General features: G+C 40.0%; 1 protein-coding gene across 5 annotated transcripts in view; it reads left to right on the forward strand.

Annotated features, from left to right (window-relative positions):
- Positions 1–26,722, forward strand: part of ADGRV1 (adhesion G protein-coupled receptor V1) — a 527,599-nt gene that overhangs the window by 83,311 nt on the left and 417,566 nt on the right. For all 5 annotated transcript variants that reach the window (XM_075593091.1, XM_075593079.1, XM_075593082.1 and 2 more), the window contains 10 exons: positions 3,091–3,217; positions 4,440–4,625; positions 16,430–16,610; positions 17,192–17,355; positions 20,041–20,164; positions 20,497–20,763; positions 21,394–21,520; positions 23,367–23,584; positions 24,137–24,868; positions 25,862–26,235. In XM_075593091.1, the coding sequence (XP_075449206.1) occupies positions 3,091–3,217; positions 4,440–4,625; positions 16,430–16,610; positions 17,192–17,355; positions 20,041–20,164; positions 20,497–20,763; positions 21,394–21,520; positions 23,367–23,584; positions 24,137–24,868; positions 25,862–26,235 (2,500 nt within the window). The remainder of the gene's footprint in view (positions 1–3,090; positions 3,218–4,439; positions 4,626–16,429; positions 16,611–17,191; positions 17,356–20,040; positions 20,165–20,496; positions 20,764–21,393; positions 21,521–23,366; positions 23,585–24,136; positions 24,869–25,861; positions 26,236–26,722) is intronic.

Here is a 26,722-nt window from a genome sequence, read left to right on the forward strand (position 1 = left end):
AAGGTTTCCGAAAACAAAAAATAAAATGACAAGTAACATGACTTTTTCTTCTTGATCACATCACACATACTTTTTTCAGACCCACTTACATACTGTATGGACCCTGCATGAGTACTGCAACTGGGGGGTCACTGTTGCATTCTTCACTGACTGACTGAGTAGAAACTAATCAGTAGGCGAAAGCAGGTTGTTTATTGCAAGCATGGTGCTGTTTGAGTTAAACATTTCGACCTAATGCTGAAAAGCCACTAAGCATTTCCGAAAATCTCAAATACATTTTTATAAATATAATCATTACAATTCAAGTATACGTAATAAAATGGGCCTGCACCTTTCCCACTGGATTATTATTGGGACAAACTTTTTAAACAACACAACAAACAAGCAAAACACCAGCACTCCTAGATGAACAATTAAATAGTGAGTGTGAACGGTGCAATAGGGAATGAAACCACTGTGAAAACTGATAGACCAAAACATTCCAGAATGTGGCGGTTGGATCAGTAGAAAAACCCTATTTAACAGCACTCATTCACATAGTAGTGTATAAGTATGAGATGAGGTCAGAGCCAAAGCAGCCAATGTATGATATGATGAAGAGTCTAAAAGCACTTTTATTAATACAAAATATAAAACACAGGGTGTTAAAAAATACCCAAAAGAGCACCTAAGCTTCATATATTTGAAGTATGGGTGATAACTGAGGCTGGTAAGCCTGACAAAAATCGAACTTGAGCCTACAAGGAGGAAGGGAATTCCTAAGCAAACTCCCCCCTCCCACGACCACGCTTCAATTGAGAACTATATCACGATATATATATATAAAATGTATATGTAGGTCAATATGTGGTGACTAAGAGTGACTGCAGCTGGATGCACAGCACATACTATGCATATACAGACCAACCCACCAAAATAAATCACATAAGCTGGGTGGTAACTAACAGTTAAGGTCAGTATAAAAAATGTCTGCATACATATAGGGACAAGAGAATCCAAATAGTAATAAGCACTAAGTACACAAAGGCCTGCGTAAAAAACCTGAATTAATATCCAGGAGAAGAGATTATATATTTAGCAGTAACAGAGTACAATACTTGCATTACAGATGATCTCTAATGAAACTCCAGGTTCCCTATTTAGTGCTCATAAATAAAGAACCAAAATAGGAAAGGCTCAGTCCGTCATTGAAAGCATGTATATGATTACATGCAGGTGCCCATGGGATTTCAAACAACAACCCCGATGGCCGTTTCGCATAGGAGCTTTATCAAGGGGAAGTGTCTGAGGTCTATAGCTCACTGTTTTGTATGCGCTGGGAGTGGAGGGGAGAGGCGGCGGGGCACGGAGCAGGGGCTTATCAAGAACTCCTCCAATGGCTGACTCAGAGAGGTGTGTCTGTGTTGGCATTATGACAATTTTTTCCAGCCCTGAAGTGTTGCGTGATTGGCTAGACATAGAGCCAATCAGCAGAAGGCTAGAAATGCAGCCATAGTACCAGCGCATCTAAATACAAATGTTATTCTGCTAGATGCCCATACAAATACCCAAGTGGCATATTAATCGAGTGAGCAAACATGATAAATGAACACTACTACAGCACCAATATATAGTGTGCAAAAATGCACACCAGGGACAGTGTATGTATAGAGAGGAATAAATTGAAGGTTTTAAAAAATATATTAAAAACAATAATACACAGAAAAGCTTCTAGGGGAATAACTCTATAGGAAAGGGGTAAAGAGAAACCCCTTATTAAGGCCCTTTGGGGACAGGGTTTGGAGGTCATAAATCCACCTACAGTACATTTCCTCTGTAGGAGGATCCTATCCCAGTCCCCTTGCCTCTGTTCTATGCCAAGATGGTTAATTCCAAAGAATTTAATGGCCTGTATATTGCCATCATGGGCATCAATAATGTGTCTTGCCAGAGGTGTCTCCAAGCGGTTACGAACAGACCCCACGTGCTTCAAAACCCGGCGCCTTAATTGACGCTGGGTTTTTCCCACGTACTTCTTACCGCATTCGCATGATGCCATGTAGATGACACCTGTTGTGGTACAGTTAATGAATGTTCCAATGGTATATTCTTTTGAGTTGTTCTAATTATTACATTTTTTGGTAGGCTGCATAAAGGCACAGGCCTTGCAGTTCCCGCATTTAAAAAAACCATTGGGTATATTCGCTAGCCACGTTTTAGATGCAGGTGTAGTATAATGACTGCGGACAAGTAAATCCTTCATATTCCTCGCTCTCTTGCTGGCTGAAAATTGTGCAGAGACATTGGCATCTCTTGCTGGCTGATGAGGATTTGTGTCCGGTATTGTTACCCAGACCAACATTAGTCAGCAGGAGAGTGAGGAATATGAAGGATTTACTTGTCCGCAGTCAGTATATATAGCTGGGAATTTTGCGGGCCCTGTGTGTTGGGCTTTTGCTGTGTCTCTTATCTTGTCCAGCTCGGCATCTCTTCTTCCAACGATGCAGCGTCATGTGTCAAGTGACATTGCAATGTCACGTTGTCATAGCAATGCAGCACCATGTGGCGTCACATTGGCATGACAACGCTATGTGACGTTGCAGCGTCATAACAACCAGATGCCACAGGAGGAGATGCTGCCGGACAAGGTAAGAAACACTCAGAGAGGCCCTGTGATCTCCCCCGGCAAGCAGATTAATTGTTGTGGGGAAGAGCATATTGAGCCCCTCTGTAACCGCTGGGCTCGATCCGGGGGCACCAATTGAACTGTCCTCAAGCCGGCACTGGTCAATAACACAGTTAATGTGCATAGGTGACTCAAAGTTGTGTGCTTTACTATGACACATCATTTTGTAGCTTTTAACTGAATGAATGAGTGCATGTTTAAAGGGAAGAGCTGGTCTATTAATTTTAGAAATGTGCATAATGTGACCTCCTCTGGCCTCCCCAGCAGTTTAGAGTTAACATTATATTCCATGGAAACAAAATGTATGTCTGTAGAGCTCATTTATATGGAATAGGTTGCTATGTTGGTGGAGGGTTTTGTTCTGTGATTTGTTCCTAAATAAATATTTGTCGTTAGCTAATTACATCCATTTGAAAACTTTTAAGGGTCAGTGTTGAAAATCAAATACTCAAGTCTGGATTCACCAGCTGTGAGCTTACTGTTTTGGAAAATGATGATCCAGGAGGAGTGTTTGAATTCTCTCCATATTACAGAGGTCCATATAGTGTAAAGGTGAGTATAAGAGAATGAATATGGTCTTATTTACCTTTGGCAGTCTAATATGTCATTGTTACTTAAACTCATTCTCTCATTTTATAGTTGAATTAATATTTAGAAGTAATAAAAAGACAAACCAAAGGTTATAGTATATAAATAGCATTGTATTATAAATTGGCAACTCGATTTTGTGAATAAATGATCAAAAATATTTTCCCAGTAAGATCATATTTTTGCATATTATTACCATCCAGATGAGTTAAATCTATCTAATGATACAGGATCTTACAAAAGATTCTTTGAGTAAGAGTAGGACAGTTATTTTACAGCTTCAGTACATACAGCTCAACCCCGTTATAACGCGATCCGTTACAATGCGGATCCGCTTATAACGCGATGTAAGGGTGGCTCCCAATTTTCGTATTTATGAATATTTTACAACACGATTATTGATATCTTAAATACTTTATTGTACAATGCATACAATTGTACATTATTTCTAACGCGATCCGCTTATAGCGCGATGTGATTCTTTGGACCCCAAGCACAGCGTTAAAAGGGGGTTGAGCTGTATTACAGTATGCTGCAGAATATTGCTAGAAAATGTACTCACGTGGTCGGACCCACATGTTTGTGTATGAAACTCCCTGTAACTTTTGACATTTTTACAATTGTCCGGTCAGTGAATGAAGAGCGACCAGTTACTTTATTGCACTTTGGGACCATAAGTAGGCTTCTGGAGGTGGATCTATGATATTTATTTATTTATAAAATGTTTTACCAAGGAAGTAATACATTGAGAGTTACCTCTTGTTTTCAAGTATGTCCTGGGCATAGAGTTAAGATGACAAATAATACATGGTTACAATACATAGTAACATAAGTGAACAGGGTATACATTATATACAAAACATAGCATGCACAGTTAGAGATATTATATATTATAGGCGTATGTACCAGTTACAGACCATATTAAAATGTGAGTCAGCTTTAGTTGTGAAAGAACTTAGACTGGTGGCAGCTGTGAGAGTCTCCGGTAGATTGTTCCACTTGTGGGGTGCACGGTAAGAGAAGGAGGAGGTACAGTAGGGGTGGTAAACCTGCTCAGATTATTGGTTAACTTGATGTTTGATTAATATGTTTGTTATATTGCCTCACTGCTTGGGTAATGTTTGGTTTCCTGTTAATATTTTAAACCCGGTAACTAATATTTATATTATGTTTATTTTTCTCCCAGGAAGGAGATTCCGTTGAACTTAGAATTACTCGATCAAAAGGTATTCTTGTGAAACAGTTTCTGCGCTATGCAGTGGAACCAAAAGACAGCAATGAATTCTATGGAAACACTGGAATCCTGGAGTTTAGGCCTGGTGAAAAGGAGATTGTAATTACATTGTTAACAAGGATGGATGGGATACCAGAGGTATTAGACTTCTTCACTCTTTGGCTGCACTTCTTTTCTAAACACTTTGTGTAGATGTTAACTTGGTGCATAACTACTTCTAAAAACTTCAAGAAAAGGCTGTATGCACTGCCACATCCCACAAAGGATGCAATACATGATTAAGTGAGGTTTAAGAACCTGTGAACCACTATTCAAATCACAGAGGATTGATAATAGTGCAAAAAAAAAAAAAAACCTAACACCTCTTTAGCATAAAGATCCAATCATTTGCCAATTACACGACTTTGCTATGCACAGAGCCAGACCAGAGGCTCCCAGATCTTTTGTTATCATCTTCTGGTGGTACATGTGAGATGCATATGAATTCCAATCTTAATTTATTTCTCTGTCTTTGTTGTTAAGGACAAAGCTGTACGGAAAATAAATTATGTGAGAACACACACACACACACCAGTATCACCATCTTTGACTGCTGGAGGTACATGCATTGCATTAAAAACGCAACATTTGTATTTGAAAATATTTTCCCCGGAAATATTAACTGAGAATTACAAACATCACTTTGTCCTGAGTTACAGTGTAGACAAACTCTGAAATCGATAGAAACATGACACTTCTAGTAATAGTTACAGAAATGGTAAAGAATTTGAAAAGACTGGAGAACAGTAAGAACAGTTCTGGTGGTTGATCTTGGGTAAATCATTTTGCATCGCAATGACCTAGATGAACACTAAGATGTGCATATATTTCAATTCCATTTGCAAACCAGGCAAAATTGGCTTTTTTTTGTCTAAATGACACATGTGCAAGGTCACATAACCCTTTAAATACTATCATTTACTTGAAATGCTGATGACAAATTGCTAAATTTTTCCTATTTATGAGAAATGTTGGTTATTTAAAAGAAATGTTGATCATCTTCAGGAAATGTGAAAATGCTGGGAATCAACTTTGTAGACATTTGCACTAAACTGCGATTGTGCCATCACATGAAAAAGTCCCACGTATGTATGTATATCTTTATGTAAATAGCGCCCACAGCTGTACTCTGTGAGACACTACAGTACAGGGAATTATCGTACATTAAGTGCAACAAATAAGATCATACAATAGGAAAGGAAATCCCTGCCCTGGAGATCTGTGTGTGTCTGCTAGTTCTATATTTTACTCAGCAATTAATTGACTACAAACTTTAAGGGATTCTAAAACTTTATATTCTCTGTAGATTGATTTTCATTTTCACATCCGTAATCTGAACATTTCATGCATAAAGACTGCAGTAGGCTTGAGAGAAGCATCTTTAGAGGGTTTATGATGTACAGTAGAGCACGTAAACTACTCAACTAACAGTGTACATATCATGGACGTTTTCAAGGAATTCTTTGGATTAAAATACTCTAGATACAACTATACTGTAGGATACTACTGTAGCTAAAGTAACCGGCTTTGTTTGGGAATTCTCAGAAACCAAACAATACAAAAAATTGTTTCTTAAATCAAAATCCCCTGCTAAAAGAACAACTCCATCCATAATAGTTTAATTGCTTCTGAGGTTCTGAAGTTTTTGATCGAGAGCCTCTAATGGGTGTTTGTGGGACATTGTACTCTCGTCCCGAGCAATGATCTTGCACTCTTCAAGAACTTTGGTTGCTCCTGTATTTTTGCTAATGTTGCAAATTGGATTTTCAGAGTGACCAAGATTTAGTGACAGCATGAGGGTTGCGTGATGGGATCATATCATTTGTGATGTCGTCAGTGATGTCATTTGTGAATTGTATCCAAACATAGAGAAAAATCTGCTCCATGATCTCAGGAACCATCATGCACAATTTGGTTACGATATCTTAAGAGGTGTCCAAATGCATTTGATTTATTTATAAAATATTTTACCAGGAAGTAAAACATTGAGAGTTACCTCTCATTTTCAAGTATGTCCTGGGCACAGAGTTAAGATGACAAATAATACAGGGTTACAATACATAGTAACATAAGTGAACAGGGTATACATTATATACAATACATTGCATGCACAGTTAGAGATAATATATATTATAGGCGTATGTAACAGTTACAGACCAGATTAAAATGTGAGACAGCCTTAGTTTTGAAAGAACTTAGACTGGTGGTGGCTGTGAGAGTTTCCGATAGATTGTTCCAGTTTTGGTGTGCACGGAATGAGGAGCAAATTTTCTGAGCCTTGGGACCATGAACATTGTTTTGGAGTCTGATCTCAGATAAGTGCTGCATGTGGTAGGGGCGAGGAGCTTGTTCAGGTAGATGGGTAGCTTGTCCAGAAAGTATTTGAAGGCAATACAGGAAAGATGAACTTTGCGCCTAGACTCAAGTGATTAAAAGTCTAGTTCTTTGAGCATTTCGCAGTGATGTGTGTTGTAGTTGCATTGGAGAACAAAAATGGCATATTGAATTGAAGAGGGTATCAAGTTTGCTAAGCTTGGTTTGGGGTGCCGAGCCGTATACTATTTCCCCATAGTCGATAATTGCATTAGCATCTGCTGTGCGATACGCTTTCTGACCAGCAGACATGGGGAGGATTTGTTCCTATAAAGTACACCTATAAAGTTCCTATAAAGTACAGATGCAGCAACAAGTATCTGAACACTTGCCTTTGAAAATCTGGGGCAATCTCCCAGTAATGCTGCAACATTTCTGTGACATTTTTGAAAACAGACTAATGGCCCATCGGATTAACACAGCGGGGGTCCCTGGCAGTCTCATTCAGTTTGAATGGGATTGCCACGGACCCCCGCTGTGTTAATCCGATGGGCCATTAGTCTGTCTGCAGAAATGTCATAGAAATGTTGCAGCATTACTGAGAGATTGCCCCAGATTTTCCCAGGCAAGTGTTCGGATACTCATGGCTGCATCTGTACATTATGTCACATAAGAAAAAAAGTAAACTCAAAGCATATAATGAAACAATAGACAAAATAACAAAATTAGAACAGCAGCATAAAAACAACCCGTCGAAAAGAATATACAAATCCCTCTCAGCAGCTAGGCTAACATTAAGACAGATTCAACTATAAGATACGGAAAGAACATTAAAATGGACCAACCAGAGATATTATGGTAAAGACAATAAAGCAGATACATAGCTGGCTAATAGACTAAAAGGGATAAGGGTCAGATCACAAATATCTACAATAAAAAGCAAAAACAGTAAAATCCTACATAATGAAAAAGAGAGAGCCCAAGAGTTTACCAAATTTTATGCGAAACTATACAACCTGGGCCCTCCTGGGAAGAAAACCTCTAATATAGACGTGATCTCAAAATATCTAGACAACTGCAAACTTCCCCCAGCTGACGCAAACGAGGCAGACACCTTAAATAAGAAAATAACACAACTTGAACTAGTGGAAGCAGTTAAAGCGCTAAAGGCAGCAAATCTCCGGGGCCAGATGGACTTTCAAACATATATTATAAAAATTTCTCCCAACCCTCGTGTCGTGTATGTTGGAGCTGTTTTTTAACTCATTTTTGGAGGGCAATCAGATCCCAGCACCCATGGCAGCAGCAAATTTAGCCATAATACATAAAAAAGGCCGAGACACGCTCCAATGTGGCAGTTACCACCCAAACTCCTTACAAAACACGGATCTTAAGATCTATAGTAAAATCCTAGCAAACAGAATAAACCCTATCTTGCCCAGGTTGATCCATATAGACCAGGTAGGGTTTAACGGGTAGGCAGGCCTCAGACAATACCCGGAAAATAATTTATATTGTTGAACATGTGCATCTCACCGGAACTACGGCAATCTTGCTGAGCCTTGATGCGGAGAATGCATTTGACAGAATAAATTGGCAATTTTTAGATAGAACAATGCAAAAATTTGGATTCGGGGGCCCATTTCTAGAAGGTGTTAGAGCCCTATATCAGAATCCTACAGCCTTGGTCAAACTCCCGTGAAATAACAGAGACTCAATAAAAATCCAAAACGGAACCAGACAGGGCTGCCCCCTGTCTCCTCTCCGCGCTGTCAATAGAACCCCTTGCCTCAAATATTAGAAACAATCCAGACATCCAAAGTATAACCACAGGTGACATAGATTTCAAAATATCCCTAATCACAGACAATATTATCTTATCCTTGACAAACCCCCAAATAACCCTACCCAACCTCCAATCCGTATTAACAGGATTTGGCAGAATCTCAGGCTATAAAATAAATAATGACAAATCAGAAGCCCTAAATTTTACCCTCTTAACACAAGAAATTAATCTGCCAAAACCACATTTTAAGTACAAATGGAGTAATGAAAAAGATATTGCACTGGTGAAAACACCTGGAGTGCAATATGGGTGTGCGCTAATAATACATAGACTACTTCAAACCGTAGATACCAGGGAGGGGGTATAGCAAAGGAGGGATCCTCTAGAGTGAATAAATCACAATTGAATAATGATGATGAGAGTATTAGACAATACAGTTGCTTACAATCCTAATGTGCAAAATGATCAATATAAAAAAACAGAAAAAAAGTCACATCACGTGATGAAACGTGTAGGAGGAACCAGCATTGAGTCCAGTGTACAGAGTGACAGAGGAAGCCATGAGGTGAATATCCTGCTGCCTGCTGCTGATTAGGCTGACCAGCCTGCTGGTGATCCTTTCCAGAATCTAGTGACTGTGGAAGTCTAACCGGAGGGGGTAACTTGTAGACACCCAGGACTGTACATCTGACGGCGCATGCCAAGGAGACCCACAACCCCGCTTACTCACGGAGGAAGTGAGTCCCAACAGTGTATATGCCTGATCCAGCCCTGAAGCTGGAACTATCTGGTGTTAACCCCAGAGAGGAAGGACTTCACAGGAACTGACAGCCAACAGCTGCAATCCAGACAGCATCCATCCAAACAGGCAATATCTCTGTCCTTTTACACACCACTATCAGCTCATTTCTTGAACTGATCATTATAGCAATTTCATTTTTATCAGAACTACATTTAATCTATGGTAGAAAGGGGGGGTGATAGACAGCACTCTCACACAATGACTCAGCAAGGTTGCAGGGTGCACGGAACAGGAAGGGACCCTAATTCACTTCAGAAGTACTAACAAACCAAAAGATAATACCAGCACTCTCTGTCTCACAGCTATAGATATAGGCGAATACCAGTGTAGGGAATATGAATAATTTAATGACACTAATAATAAACTGAAAATTTAGCAACAATAGCCAATACGCCAATGCAAGAATAAATATCACCATAGAGCAAAAATAAAAGGGGGTGGAGGGGAAAGAAGGAGAAGGGGAAAAAACATGAAACAAAAGGAAAAAAATCACAATAATGGAAAAAGGAAAGCAAACTAGGGGGGCGACGTTTCGAGGGGTGACCTCTTCATCTGGCCCATTCCCCCTGGTCCCAAAGGGTCCCAGAGGTACTTCCCTAAGCCTTCCCTCCACACTGTCAAATAATCCCGCACTCAGCTAAAGATATAAATCAAAAGTCCTATAGAGGGCAAATCACATAAGTAGACACCAGATATCTAACAATAAATGTGAATATATGAATATTGTGAAAGACAAAGTACATATGTAGATATCAGATGTCAGACAGTAAACAAGAAGAAGCAAACTCTCTATCAACAGCTCCTAGTGCCATGTGGAGTGCTTGGGACTGAGCATGAGGAGTTAATTGCTATAAGTAGGGGAGAGAATTGCCAGCTCCCATCGTCTGGCTGGTGACGTCATACACAGGGTCCTCAACAGAAAGCTGCCGACGTGGCAAGTCAGGAGAGCGCATGTGCACACTTTTCCCCTTCACTGCTCGTGAGGAATGTCACTGAGCATGCACAGGATCCCGTGTGGATAGTCTTTCAACAGTGTAGCAAGTGCTCCTGTCTCAGGTGCCTTTGAAGATGTGTCAATCGCGTTCCTGCTGCTTGTGATACACTGCGCATGTGCAAGGTCCCGAATACACAGTACTGAATCTCTGCAGCATCTGGGGAGACGGGAAGGCTGTGTTGCGTGTATTCATGCTGCTGGCACATTGTACTCTGTAGTAACAAACTTGGTGCTCCTGTAATGACTCCCAAACCAGACAAAAGGCAAGACATAAATAATAAAGCAATGACAGGCTATTCAGGTATATATCTAAATAGCTAAAAATAGACAGACAGACCCCTAATAAAAAAGAGACCAAATAAAAGGGCTTTAAAAAGGCTAAAAAATGACATACACCTAAGTACCACAGACGGGTCCAGACCCCTCTAGGGTATAATAATGTCAAAGAACCCTCAGCTCACCCGCTGTCAAGGGTCTAGTTAGAGGTGGGTAGAGACAACTAAGGTGACAGGATGGATCACAGGCAGAACATTAACCCTTATAACACCTGACCCATACTTCAAGAAAAATGAGCAACGGTCATACACTGAATGCTGGTCCAGGTCTGGTGGGGAGGGTGTCCTGCAGGACCCATGGGGGTTAGTAAGAGGGACAGACGGCACATCATGGGGTGAAGCAAATAACCAAAATTATCAAAAATAGCAGCTAAGGTCTAATTCCTTGTTAATGCCCCTGGGACTTACAGTATCCAAACGTCTTATCCATAGTGTCTCTTTCTGCAATAAAGACCTCTGAAGGTCCCCAACACGTCTCTTTCTCCCCACACCATCTATGACCTGGAACCTCAGTTGACTCGTATTGTGTCCAGCTTGTGTGAAGTGATGGGCCACCGGCGCGTCAGGGTCACCCCTACGAATGGCCGCTTTATGCTGTCGAATACGGTCCTTTACCTGTTGCGTTGTTTCTCCCACATAACCAAGGCCACAGGGGCATTTAATGAGGTACACTACATTCTTAGACATACAAGTGTAAAAGTTCTTAATATTGTAGGTCTGTCCAGTGTGGGGGTGTCGAAACGTGTGTCCCTCCTGTAAACTGTTGCATTGACTGCAATTTAGACACCTGTAACATCCCAATTTGGGAGTCCCCAAAAAGGTCTGAGTGAATTCTTTCCCCCCTATATCAGCCTTCACAAGTCTGTCCCTTATGTTGCGACCCCTTTTATAGGAGAATAAGGGTTTAAATGTAAATATAGGGGATAAGGTGGAATCATTTTGTAATAGAGACCAATGCCGTAGTACAATATTTTTGATTCTCTCTGATTGGGTATTGAATGCGGTCACAAATGGTATGGAGAACTGTTTTTTGGGGGGACTTCCCTGTAAATTCCCCCTCAGGAGCTCTTCCCTGGGAATAGCCTCTGCCTTATCTCGTTGGCTTTTAAGTAGGGAGTTAGGGTAACCTCTTTTCTTAAATTTATCTTGCATCTAATCCAGGCTAACCTTAACGCCATTAGAGGTACTGATGATTCTCTTGCTCCTCAAAAATTGGCTATACGGGAGCCCCTGTAAGGTACCAGGAGGGTGAAAGCTACTATAGTGTAGAAGATTGTTTCTATCTGTAGGCTTAGTGAATAAGTTGGATTCCAATCTATTGTCCACTATGGAGATGGTTGTGTCTAGAAAATCTCGCTACACTGACCTCGCTACACTGGTAAGTAATACCGATAGTCGCCCTAGCCATGTTGATGTCTGAGACAAATGACAATAAAGAACCAGCAAATCCCAGCCAAATAAGGAACACATCGTCGATGTAGCGCACCCACATATGCCCATGGATAATGAATTCAGGATGAGGGTAGACATACTCCTCCTCGAATCTAGCCATGAAGATGTTGGCATATGTGGGTGCGACATTCGACCCCATGGCCGTGCCTTGAGCCTGAATGTAAAAGGTATCCTCAAAGAGAAAATAATTCTCCCTGAGGATAATCTCCAAGAGATCTAGTATAAACATATCCTCCTTTGGTGTATATAGACCTCCTGTAGCCAGTCTGAGACTTCCAGACTTCCCCACCTTCCAGACGCACAGTAGAGAAACAAATTAATGAGGTAATGACCATGGAGAAGCTGGGGACAGAGGGAATGAGGGAATTCACCCTCCTCTCCCCCCTGGTACCCTCCCGTGGTTGTCTTTTCATAATATAATTTATTTGATTTTATTGTCTGTCCCCATGTTTAAGTTTTACAGACAGCAATGGTATAGCTCAATTGCTTAGATCAACCAAGAGGATCACTAAGTCCCCATTTATGTATCAGCTGATTAAGGAAACAATGGAATGTTGGATGTGGATATGTAGAGTTGACTCTGTACAACTGTATTTGATACCTGTTTAAGGTTTTGATTTAACAAATGCTGTAAAACTCAATAAAATTATTTGAAAAAAAAAGTACACCTAGTTTGGCATAGGTTTTGGATGTCAGGGTATCAATGTGCATTCTCAAATGTTAAATGGGAGTCAAACCATATGCCCAAGTATGTAAAACTAGTAACAGGATTTAGGGTGGTATTAGCGTTGGTTGTGATCTGGATCTCAGCCATTGGAAGCTTTAAAAATTTAGCCTTGGTCCCAAATACCATTTTTTACAGTCTTGTCAATGTTTAAAAACAGTTTTTTTGGGAAATCCAATTTTCAAGTCTCAAAAAGTCAGATTGAAGTATGTGTTCAAGGTCGGAGAAGCTATGGCTGTGTGCATGTAAGATTGTGTCATCTAAATACATGTGTAACGGTGTTTCCCCTGGTCTCTGGGAGATTCTGCCATTACAGTGTGTGGTGCATGCTACCTGTTGGTAAGCAGGAGGGATGAGTCATCCGCCGATGGTTGTGGGGACCCAGGACACAATTCCCTCTCCTTCCCCGGAAAGATTACACACCAGGGAGGAGGAATAATAACTGGAACGGTTTATTCTATTCAGCTCAATGCAGTCATGACAGACTTCTGCCCAAAGCAGTCTCTGGTGTTGTATCCTGCTGTAGGATGGTCCCTGGACCTTCACTATGGGTCAAGGGCCCCCACAGCAGTCCTTGCTCTTCCCTGATCCTCTATCAGGATCACGGGAAAGGTATACACCCCACGGAGAAGAGGAACAGAGACGGCCAATATTCAGGCAACCTGTGTGTGACCTGCCTCTCACAAGTGGGGAGAGGCACTGACTAAATTTGGGCGGCAATCCCCTTAAGTACAGCCAGGAGGAGGGCACCAGGTTTGACCCAGGATTGGGCAGAACCCAAACCTGGTTCCACCTCCTCCCCAGCCACTCAAGAGGTTGGGAGTAGGGAAAATCCATGATAGGTACTGGCAGGCCTGCTCAACCATGACTTACTGCCAGGGAGGGCAGACTGGTAGCCAAGAACCAGCCTTGGCTACACGTGTATTGAAGCTCCCTTAGAAGCTGTAGAAAGATCATTGATGAACACTGAGAAGAGTAGGGAACCCAGAACAGAGATTTGATGGACACCACAGGTGATATCCAAGGGGTTGGAGTTAGAGCCTGAGATAGACACATGTTGGGATCTGCCTGATAGGTAGGCATTAAACCAGTTTTTAAAGCATGCTTCCCTATTCCAGAGCACTGGAGTTTGTTAAGCAAGATAATATGATTAACAGTATCAAAAGCCTTTGCAAAATCTAGGAATATTACACCAGTGAGTTGTCCCTGTTCCATTCCACACTGGATCTCATTGCAAACTTTTAGCAGGGTAATTACCATGGAGTGTTTGGGGCGAAAGCCAGATTGGAATTGGCTAGGGAAATTTGTCTTGGTATAGTTGTTGCTTAAATGGGTGTGAACACATTTTTCCAACAATCCAACTAGGATTTCAAAAGAGGGTGGACTTGGGGTGCAATTGACATTGTTAACAGTGTAAATTGTTAGGTGTCTGGTTACGATATCTTAAAGCTGCAGTTCAGTCTTTTTTTTTTTTTTTTACATTTATTTTTTTACTTCAATAGTTTTATGTGGGCAATCTCTAATTACCTAAAGAACTGTATAGCTGCAGGTCAATTCGTTCTCCATGTATTGATAGGTCGAAATTTGGTGACATATTAAAAGCTGGGATTTGTTTATAATCTGCTTGTCTGTCAGTGGAAGCTCATGAATATTCATGAGCATTCCTGCACTGACATGTGCTAGAGGGAGGGCAGGGCTGACAAAGGGGTGTGCCAGGGCTTGTGACAGGACATGAAGGGGCAGTGCCTTAGCAAATGGCTGTAAAATAGAATACAAGAAAATTGGTCTTTCAAAGTTGTTTTTTTAAAAACAGAAAATGCTAAAAGTATTTTTTCTTACTACAGAACTGATTTATTAAAAAAAACACACATGCAGGATATTGACTGAACTGCAGCTTTAAGGTGTTCAAATGCATAACAAACAGACAAACAACTTTCAAAATATATAGTAGAAGTACAGAACTGTTGTCTATATTTAACCTGCGTTGAACTCGATGGACCTATGTCTTTTTTCAATCTCATCTAATATGCAACTATAGTGCAGTTTATGTACTGGTTAGTTTTATAATGAAGAAAAAACTGGTTACAAATCATTACTGTTACCACAGCTAAAAGTTCATCTATAGGTGACTGTTAAATTGTGACCAAAATTGGCATTCTTTTATCTTAAAAATGCAAATTCTCCATCTCTAAAGTGTAAAGGTAAAATACCTATAAAAGACTAATGGTTCTCCTTGCAGAAATGAGTAAAAGCTGCAGAACATCAATGGAGATATTTATCAGTGTTTTGTTTGCAACTGAGCTTGGATTTCATTTTTTAGAAGATTTACAATTACCATGCAATTTTACATTGGGTGCAGCTTGGATACAGCATCAAAAAAGTGTCCCAAGCCAGAACAGTTTGTCTCATCTTTAAAATGTTCTCGTCAAGACTAGGGTTGAATTATCGGTCTTCTGGTTGCAAAACTGTGGCAAAGGGCTGCATCAGATTTATAAAGAGAAATATGTCCTATTTAAACACAGTTTTTGGCCCCAGTTTTGCAGCTAGGAAGCCTCTGCAGCACTGACAGGGTTAATATGGAAAATAAAATATTTTAAATGTAAGAATGCAGAATAGATCACTTCCTAATTTCAATTCAGTAATTTGAGAAAAACAAATAGCTTATTTACAGAACAAAACCCAATTCGATGTCCATTATGGCGTCAGAAGCTGATATATTTACATTTTAGAAGCTACTCTACTCTATTTATAAAATAACGATTTGCTGGTATAGTCTTGTTATGGATTTAAACCGTGTATGTGTATGCTGATGCCCTCCACGGGTACTGTTTCTGCTTTCATTATGTAGATGTTCATATATCCCTTTCATTAAGAAATATTTGTTTTGCTTTGAATTCATTTTAACGAGAAAATATTGTTTTGCTGTGTGTAATTTGCAGGAGGAAAGAAATGTAAAAAGGCACAATACTGAATCAAACGTTTAGTTAAAGGAGGTCACACTGCATTACTGGGTGGTCTTTCCTCTACTGCACTTTGCCAGGACTCTAAAGTGACCAGGAACTTGTGATTCAACAAGATGGTCACTGGTTTCCTGACTGGTACTTCTGGATTTTCAACAGCCCTAATTATTCCCAAGTGGGCAAAAACTAAAAGACTTACAAACATGATGTTATAATAAATGTTGAAACAATAAGGGAGCCCCTGCTACTGCCACAATTGTTGTAGTGGTAAGCGGTGCTATTGGGTAATGATTAATAGAGAACTGATAGAGAAAGAACCCAAATGTAGCACTCAGGCCTGAGTGCTACATTTGGGTTCTTTCTCTATCAGTTCTCTGTTATGATAAATGATAATAATAAATATAAAGAATATTAAAATAATTTAAAAAAAAATACACTTGATTTTTTTAAATGAGTCATTTCTGCTACTCTGCTTCAGTTTACAAAACAATGCATTGAAAATCTCTCTTGTTCCCCCCCCCCCCCCCCCCACACCAGCTGAATGAGATGTATTCAGTGGTTTTAAGCAGCCATGGAGAATTTCCTATCACATTGGGAGGAGCCACCAGAGTTAATATAACTATTCTAAAAAATGATGATCCCCATGGAGTAATTGAATTTGTTGCTGATGGAATAGTGGTGAGCATGAAAGAAAGCAAAGGAGACGAAATCCAGACTGGTAATTTTTGGTAATTTTTTTTATTTTGCATGCTGAAAATCTTATACTTGCACTACATGCTTGAGGGACAATAATGCATACCCTCTCCTTGATCATGAATATGCCGACTTATACAATGATGCTAAGTACCTTGTAAAACGTTCTGCCTCCAGCAGTCTTGTTCCTGAAGATAATATATACTTAGACTAGAAATGGTAGAAATGTTGACTTTTGAGTTACTCTCCCCACAGTCAGAGCACAGAGTTTCTTGTCATGGTGGTTTCTGGTCTATATTGGGGTTTTGAATACGTCCATGTGTCTTTTGCCACAATGCTGTAAATGTTCTAGTTTTACAAATATGAACTATTAATATTTATATAGCATTGTATTCCTTATTACATTTATTTGTGTGTCTAATAGTCCATGTTTCTAGGCTGACTATACATCTTACTAATCTACGACTATCCTTCGATCTGTACTTTTTAATAGTAGATTTTGTACAATTGGGATGGTTTGTAAGTTTGTGTAGCTGAATATTGCAATACCCTAATATGCCACCTATTTCCAGTTTCATAATTCAATACTTGTATGTGTATTTTCAGCTAGCTTTGAAGTAATAAGAAGACAAGGAAACTTTGGAAACATCAATGTGACATGGGGCATCAGCCCAGATTCCACGGGTGATATCCATCCTACGCGAGGCATCATTTACTTTGAAGATAAAAAGTTTTCAAAAAACATCACTATTTCATCGCTTCCAGATGAGGTCAATATTATGGCTTAAGTCACACATATAAAGTAGTTCCTTGATTTTCTCATCCCAGTGTGTTTAGGGTATGGAAGCACCCGCGTTTATACCATGTCTGATATGTGACTTGCCATGTAAGCAGTAAACAAAACTTACTGCAAACATGAAAAGAGAGTTCAGTGTTATATTGTAGTTTATCACAGCAGTGCACCATTATGTTAGAACCCTGTATGGCCTTTACTAAAACATCAAAGAACAAATATACAGTATATATATATATATATATATTGTTTTTTTGCCTTTTATGAATGTAAAATTTCAAGTGCTTGTTCATTAAAAAGTGAGATGTAGGATGACTGGGGCGCTCCCTCTAATTAAAATTGATATGCCAAAGAAACAGAATATTGGAATACAAGCACAGAAAAAAGCCAAAGGATATAATACTTGCCCAATTGTTTGTTGCTGCTCAACCCCAAGGGGATCTTCCCGTGATCCTAATAAGACGAAAGAAAACAGAATAAGGGGAGCGCAAGAGAAAGAAATAAAGATACACAATGATCAGTGACAGTTTTGCACCAGTGGAATGAAATGAAAGAAACTCCCTTAGGGTGGTGGGGCTGTGTAATAAAAGAACATTTTCTGTACTCACACGGCTATGTGTGAGACTAACTCACAAAGTGTGTTCGTTGTACGCTGGCTTCTCCTTCCCTCAGCTGAGGACTTGTCCTGTTCGATTTCTGTGTGTAGTATAAACACTAACACCCGACGTCCTCACCTCATGATAGGCCCGATAAGGATGGTAAGCATGACAGATAGCTGCAGGGAAAGTGTAAAAATGCAGTTTATTAATGTAAAATAAGAGTAACATGTTACTCACACATTAAAAACACACCTCCGGTACACGTAGTCGCTTCCAGCACTTAGACACAGTGCACTCCTGCTCCCGCATCCAGTCGACAGGACTGGGTCCAGAGCGCTCAGAGGAACTACAGTGGCTGTCAGCGATCCAAAAGCTCAACGTCCAGCTCGAACTACGCGTTTCGCAAGTTCATGCTAGGGACGTACTTATATCCGAAGGATTTGATTGTACACAATAATAATGCTGACATACTGATTGCCAATTGTAGCAATTAGTTGTAATTTTTTTTTAGATATTATCTATTATCTAATATTTTAAAAATTGTTTTAAAAATAGTATGTACGATAAATATCTTTGTTAGATAGAAGTCAATGTTTGTGACACATGATAGTTAACATCCCATTAGAAACCTATCTCAAAGACTAGGCATCGTCAACAGCAGTGATATATAATTATGTATTACAGGCTAAAGCAGTAAAATTCCAGGCATTACTGAAATCCCTGCTCTCTGATTGGGCAGAATTCCGGCCATTATTCATTCAGTAATGCCCGGAATTTTTGACAACTTGCCAACTCACATCAAAGTAGAGATGCAGGGGCTCGCGCTGAGAAAAAAAACAGCAAGTTTAAAACTTAACTGCAGCAGCCCTGCTCCTCATTGAGCACACTGAACAAGCAGCCTCTCCCCCTCTCTGACAGCTGCTAGTGCTGTCAGAAGCTGCCGTGTTCCAACTGGTAACTTTGTTGCTTGCAACAAAGTAATATTTCTCACCACATCTTTTGCCTGTGCTACTGTAAGGTAATTTGTATTTCTTTTTATTTAGTTGTAGTTACTATCACACTCCCCCACTTCTCTCCCACATCTCCCCACCACCCACCTCTCCCCTTCCATTCCTCCCAATTCTCCCCCTCACCCCTTTTCTCCCCTTACCTCTCTCTTTTCTCCCCTCAACTCCTCCCCCTCAACTCTCTCCCCCCCCTCAACTCTCTCCCCCCCCTCAACTCTCTCCCCCCCTCAACTCTCTCCCCCCCTCACCTCTCTCTCTCCCCCCTCAACTATCTCCCCCGCTCACCCGCTCCCCTCTCTCCCCCTCACCTCTCTCCCCCCATCACCACTCTCTTCCCCCTCACCTCTCTCTCTTCCCCCTCACCTCTCTCTCTTCCCCCCTCACCTTTCTCTTCCCCCCTCACCTCTCTCCCCCTACCTCTCTCTCTCCCCCTACCTCTCTCTCTCCCCCTACCTCTCTCTCTCCCCCTCACCTTCCTCTTCCCCCCCTCACCTCCCTCTTCCCCCCCTCACCTCCCTCTTCCCCCCTCACCTATCTCCCCCCTCATCTCTCTCTTACCCTCACCTCTCTCTTACCCCTCACCTCTCACCCCCACCCACCACTTCTCTATTTCCCCCTCCTTCACCTCTCTCCCCCCCTACACCTCTCTTCCCCCACTAAACCTCTCTCTCTCCTGCCCCCCAGCCCTCTCATCTTCTACTTTACTTCTTTTTCTTACACAGGTATATACACTGATAAAAATCAATGACTACAAAAATGTATATTTTTATGAAAAATTATTTTTTTTTAAAAATAAGCCTACATTTAGCCTATAATAGCCTCTTAATTGTGTAGTAGAGAGCAGCATTGGTTAAAAAATATTCTGCTGTACTTATAAGATGATTATAGTGCAACACATAAAAACTGACATTGACATTATTGTTGTAAATTCTGTTGCAAAAATGTGAAAATTCCCTTGAGGTTGAACTTAAACAATTCAGACTTTAATGAATAAATACATTTGAAATGTGCATGGCCAGTAAGGTGTACTTTCCTACTCATGTTTGTATATTGTAGATCCCGGAAGAGAATGAAACATTCATCCTTACACTTCTGAGTTCTACTGGCGGTGCCAGGATGGGAAATGTAACCACTGCTACGTTAGAGATAAGCAGAAATGATGATCCAATTTTCTTTGAAGGTATTCAACTTTTACAGTTTAACAAGTAGGACTGTATGCACCAAGAAAATAGACATGGTTGATCTTTCATTCGAGAGGTGCTCAAAATGTTCATACGGGAGCTCTCTATATCTGTTCGAAAGCTCTGCTAAGACAAATGTCATAGCCCTGAATACTACTTTCCCTTTTCTTTTCTCTTGGTTTAACCATGTGACTGGTCATTTTTTCAGGAGTTCTATTATATTGAGGACTTTTTCTGTGTGCATGTTAAAGGAAGACTTACATTGAATACTTTGAAGCATACTGTACGTTGCAGTCCTCTTACCCTTTAATATGTTTTCTTTGTGTTCCAGAACCTGTTGTGGTTTGGGTTGAGGAAGGCCAGGTTGTGAACTTCACAGTTGTAAGAAATGGATCGGCTGATTTTGTGTCCTCTGTCATGTATTCTACTGTGAATGGAGCTGCCACTGCTGAAGAGGGAGACTTTATGTACAGTTCTGGTGGAAATATCCTTGTCTTTGATATTGGACAAAGATTACAGATTATAACAGTATTCACCAATGAGGATGACATCCCAGAAACAGATGAATCATTTTATATAATGCTATACAATACCACAGGTCAGAAGAAATGCTCAATATGCATATCTGGATGTGTATCATAGTAATTAACTATATTCCTAATATTTATTTTTGAATGTACTGTACCTACTAATTATAATGTCAAATGTTAAAAAAGGAAATAAGCATCCTATTTTAGAAGGTTTGACTGTGTAGTTCTTGTAAATGTTCAATGAAGAGTCACATTAAGCTATAGTTACTTTACCAGAGGCTCAAGGTGAGAACCAATTCTGGGATATTTGTACAACACATAGCAAAGAATATTATGAACTACAGTGACCATGGAGAAAATGTGTTTAATTGTGTTACCTTTTACAATGAAGAAAATGTTTCGTCTTACTAATGTAGCTTGGCAATGGTGTTGAAATGGCTGTTTAACCGTGGGACTAGGCATGTATATATATTGTTTTTATTGTACCTGAGGTTTAACTCATATTATCTAATATGCTCTAATTTTACTCCAACCATTAGGCAAGTTGTAAAATTGTATCATGCTACAGGTAGTTTGTGCAATGTGGAGAATTTTAATGAGAACATTTGTTTTATTGATATGCTTTCTTTAAGCCTTTCAGTTGCAGGTCACCATGTCAATTAATAGTTTGAATTAACAAATACATTTGTTTTTATTAGGTGACACAGTGGTGTACGGAAATGGGAAAGCTACAGTTATTATTAAAGCTAATGATGACCCAAATGGTATATTTTTTCTTGAGCCGATTGACAAACCTGTTGAAGAAGGGACAACAAATACATTCAGGTGAGTTCAGTTACCGTATTTCCTCGATTGTAAGACGCCATCGATTGTAAGACGCACCATCGATTGTAAGACGCACCATCGATTTGGCCCTTACAATCGAGGACAATTACTTTTTCACTTACCATGTTTCAGGAGAGGTCCCATGTCAGCGGAGGATGAAGCGGGCGGCGGCATATGGAGAGGTCCCACGCCTGCAGATGGTTGAAGATGGATAGTGGGCCAGAGTGCGGCGGGATAGGTCGAAGTCTGCAGGTGAATGAAGATAAGAAGACAGTGGATGGCGTGCGGTGGCGGCGGTGGAAGGAGAACATAAGAGCAGGAGAGCTGGGCAGGAGCTGAGCGGCATAGGGAAATGGCTTGGGAGGTGCAAACTGTAACGCCGGAAGTTGATAGGTGCCTGACTTCCGGTTACAGTGTGCACCTCCCAAGCCGTTCCCCTATGCCACTCTGCTCCTGCTTGGCTCTCCTGCTATTATGATCTCCTGCCGCCACCGAACGCCCGCCAGCTGTCTTATCTTCATTCACCTGCAGACTTGGGACCACTCCCGCCACACACCCAAAGCATTCCCACCGCCGCCGCTTCGTCCTCCACTGACATGGGACCTCTCCTGAAACATGATAAGTGAAAAGAAGGGGATTAGTGCTATAGACACTTGTTTTTATTATTATTTTATTTAAATACATCGATTCTAAGACGCACCCCGATTTCAGACATGTGAAAATCAGAAAAAAGGTGCGTCTTAGAATTGAGGAAATAGGGTAATATGTCTGTTATTTTGTTACAGTTGGCGTTTTATTATGATTACAAACAAGGAACACAGCAAAGTACCTGGATTGTTGAAAATATTTATTAGCCTCAATGTTGATCTAATAAGGAGCAGAAAAAAGAAAAACTACTAATGGGGCAAAAAACAAACAAAAATAACTTGGTGCTTGCTCCTAACAAAGTGTGGCCACACAATAGATATACTAAGTATAAAGGACTCACTGTTTGAAGATCCTTACAAGGACTGACTTCCTCCGCAAAAGTTGTTGCAAAAAACGTTCACAGCATTTTATTCCCAGGAGTATGCAGATGATACAATGTTTCTGGCCTCTGGGGCCCTTTTGTCAGCTATGTCAGTGGGGCTCAACTCCAGTCCTCAAGCCCCCCCAACAGGTCAGTTTTTCAGGATATCCCAGCTTCAGCACAGGTGGTTCAATCAGTACCTACTTCAGCACAGGTGGCCCAATCTGAGGCCCAGTCGAAGGAGAAAATATAATTGTTATATTCAAGTAGAATGGGGACAAGTGACTGTCAGGCACCTCTAATATTTTTTTAGTATCTAATAGACATAAAAAATTGTCCAAAAACAGTCTTAAAAAATGGATGAAACCGTAAAGCAGGCCTGCACAACTCCAGTCCTCGAGGGACGCAAACAGGCCAGGTTTTCAGGATATCTCTACTTCAGCACAACTGGCTCAATTAGTGGCTCAGTATGACTGAGCCACTAATTGAACCAGCTGTGCTGAAGTAGGGAAATCCTGAAAACCTGGCCTGTATGCGGCCCTCGAGGACTGGAGTTGTGCAGGCCTGCCGTAAAGCAATGTCCTGTCCAACATGTCCCGATAATAGGAGTGGAAAGGACTTCAGATGACAAATGGATAAAAATATATAGTGCAATACTGTAGCAAAAAACAATGTCTGGATGAATAGAAACGGAATAAACTGCAACTAAGAAACAAAACTGGGGGAAACCAAACAGTGGTAAAACATTACATAATTCTACTGTAGCTATCATGCAGACACTACAATGCTGACAAACACCTTGAAGATGCTATATTTCCTCATTCATTTCCCTTTCAGGGTGCTGAGGAACAGAGGACAATTTGGCAGTGTGTTTTTATACTGGCAGCTCTTGCAGAACAATTCTGCCTTACAACCAGGACAGGAGTTTTCTGAACCCTCAGGCACTCTTTGGTTCAAGGATGGGGAACAATTCAAATATATAACTCTGCAAGCGCTTCATGATCAAATTCCTGAGTTCAATGAATTTTTCACATTAAAGCTGGTGAATATTTCAGGTATGTTATCTCATACTATATTTAAAGCTGTAATATGTAGCAGTTGAATTTTTTGTTGTTGCCTTTTAAAACGTTTTTATTCTTTTAGACACTGTGTGCTCATTTGCATATCATTTCCCAGAATCCCTGGTTGCAGTGGAAGCATTGTATGCTAAGAGATAATGGGGAAAAGCAGGGTCGCAGACCCTGTGAATGTGCTCACTAGTGATATTTGTATTTACTATTCTTTTAGAAGAAGCACTTAAGAGACATCACTCGATATTTCCTTATACTGTATTTGTTCATGTTTTAATTGAGATTTACTGCAAACAGTGTAATGTTGTGCTCTGTGAGTGACATCTCTAAATAATTGAGGGCGCCAATAATTTCCTTGCTTTGTTTTTTTATATAGAATGAATCAGTTTTAATTGTAATAAATACTTACTGCACCTGGTTTATTTTAACGATGCTAAAGCAAAACAACATGTTTTTTTTTTTTTTAAAAACAATACAAAATAAACCTTGTTGTATATAGCTTTTCTTATAATGACTTTGTATTGTTATTATTTCCAGGAGTCGGCGGGCAGTTGGCAGAAAATAACCTCAATGTGACTGTGATGATCCCTTTTAATGATGACCCTTTTGGGGTGTTTCAAATAAGCCCTGAGAGTCAGAATCGGGAGGTAGCAGAAGATGTGCTTTCTGAGGAGGACATGAGCTACATCACCAACTTCTCCATTTGGAGACAACAGGGCACATTTGGCGATGTTCGGGTTGGCTGGGAAATATCCTCGAGTACCTTTAAAACTGGTCTCCCTGCCATGCTGGACTTCTTACTCCTCGCTTCCTTCTCTTCTTCTGTGCAGCTGCAGCCTCACATGCGGCGCCATCCCAGTGGAACGGATGCATTGTATTTCAGTGGTGCTGAGGGTGCATTTGGAGTTCTTGAATCACAATATTACCAAAATAAGAATAACACACTGGCAAACTTCACTTTTTCTGCATGGGCCAAACCTAGTGTGAATATGAATGGATTTATAATATCGAAAGACAATGACAATGGAACTATGTATTATGGGGTCAAAGTGGATACAAATGACTCATATATAGTGTTGATGCTTTTTTACATGACACTTGGATCCAATGTTACTTATGTCGCTAAGGCTGGAGTCCAAAAGTTTATAGAACAAAATGCCTGGATGCATCTTCTGATTATGCTGGACGATGGCATTATTGAGTTCTATATAGATGGGAGCCCATTCCCTGGAGGAGTTAAGAGCCTGAAGGGAGAAGCAATAGCTAATGGTAAATGAATGAGTATTACTGCATCTTAACTGAAAAACTAATTCCAGTTTTGTTGTTGGAAAAGAAGTTCAATGTTTTAGTAGCCATAATATTTCAAAGTCTATTTTCTCTACAGTTCTCACAGAACAAATATAGCACATACAAATTTGAATTTGTGTAGAACAAAATTAAGCTTTCATGCAATCAGTTACATTACTTTAACAGAACTTGTCATCTCTTTTAAAGTACAAAGTGTACGTCATTGATGCTTATGTTTAAAACTTTATTTTTTTTAATTAAATATGACCAATAAAATATAATAATACATATTTATAAGTGTCAGTATGTCATTTTTGCTAACTAAGGATGTGCAAAAATGTTTGCCAAAGTTCAAACACCAAATGAAATTAACTAAAATAAAAAAACATTATTATTCAATATCACATTTATGTATATATTGCCGTTTGTGCCAAATTCTGGTCAAATATCTGCTGGAAATGTGGGTTTGCAAGGATTTCTGAGCAATGTAAACTTTTGCAAGAGAAATGTGTGACAAAAATTGACAAGCACATTTGAAGCCATTCGCACGTCTACTGATAACACAGTGAACTCTAATGCTACTTCTACTACTAATAATAAACACAACAATTATTATTAATATATGATAATACAATGACAATAGAGTGGATGATAAGAATAAAAAGAGCCAGGAATCACCAGAATAAAAAACCATAGGTAACAGCTTCCATATAGTTGCTTGTCATGCTTTTATTCTTTTAACTATGCAGCCAGATTTTTTTTCTTCTATCTCTTTTTTTCAGGTTCTTTAATATTGTGTTCTTGTTTTTTTGTTTTTTTTAGTTTAATTTCTTTTTTCCCATATTTACATTGAGATTCTGCTCTGGTCATTTCCTGTGTTGAAGAATTGAAATGCCCTGTAATCATCGTAATCATATCATTTACCTGATATTAAGAAACAATCCAGTGACAGGGCATTTTTTTTCTCTCCATCAGGTCCAGGGACCTTAAGAGTTGGTGCGGGATTGAATGGAGGCAGCAGATACACAGGAATGCTGCAAGATGTGAGGATTTATGGGCAGAAATTGTCTCGAGCAGAGATCACTGAACTTCATGCCACTCCAGCAAAGAGTGACCTGCACCCTATATCTGGATATTTGGAATACAGACAGGGAGAGACACATAAGTCGTTCATTATATCCGCACGGGATGACAATGAAGAAGAGGGAGAAGAACTTTTCATATTAAAGCTGGTGTCTGTATATGGGGGTGCAAGAATTCCAGAGGAGAACACAACAGCAATGATAAGGATCCAAAAAAGTGATAACGCCAATGGTTTGTTTGGTTTTACAGGATCCTGCATTCCTGAGGTGAGACATAGAACGGGTATGGTATACTGCAGTGTGGTATAGTGTGGTATATTGTATCATCTTGCACAACTAGTATAACAAATATAAGATGAAATATATAGTGCAATAGTGTATAAGACATTACAGTATGAGTACAATATTGTCTGCTATATACAGTGCTGCATATAGTAAGTAGAGTGCTGTAAGATTACTATAATGAAGGAAAGCATCATTGTAAATAACCCATAAAGACACCACCTGCACTAAGGATGGTGGAGCAAGACATAGTGGCCCTACACCCTCCCTCCACTGGTTCACAAGCGAGGCTAAGTTTTAAGTCATATTGGGGTAATGTCCTCAGGCAAGACCTTTTAAAGGGGTGGTCACATGGAGAAGGCCTCCGACCCCGTGGCCTTCAAGTTAAACAGTTCCATCCTCCTGCCCTCATTTTTGTTGCCTGTTATTACTCTTCTGCATTAACAAAAAACAAATACATGATATGAAATAA

Source organism: Ascaphus truei, chromosome 1 (genome assembly GCF_040206685.1).
Source record: "Ascaphus truei isolate aAscTru1 chromosome 1, aAscTru1.hap1, whole genome shotgun sequence".
Classification (NCBI taxonomy): domain Eukaryota; kingdom Metazoa; phylum Chordata; class Amphibia; order Anura; family Ascaphidae; genus Ascaphus; species Ascaphus truei.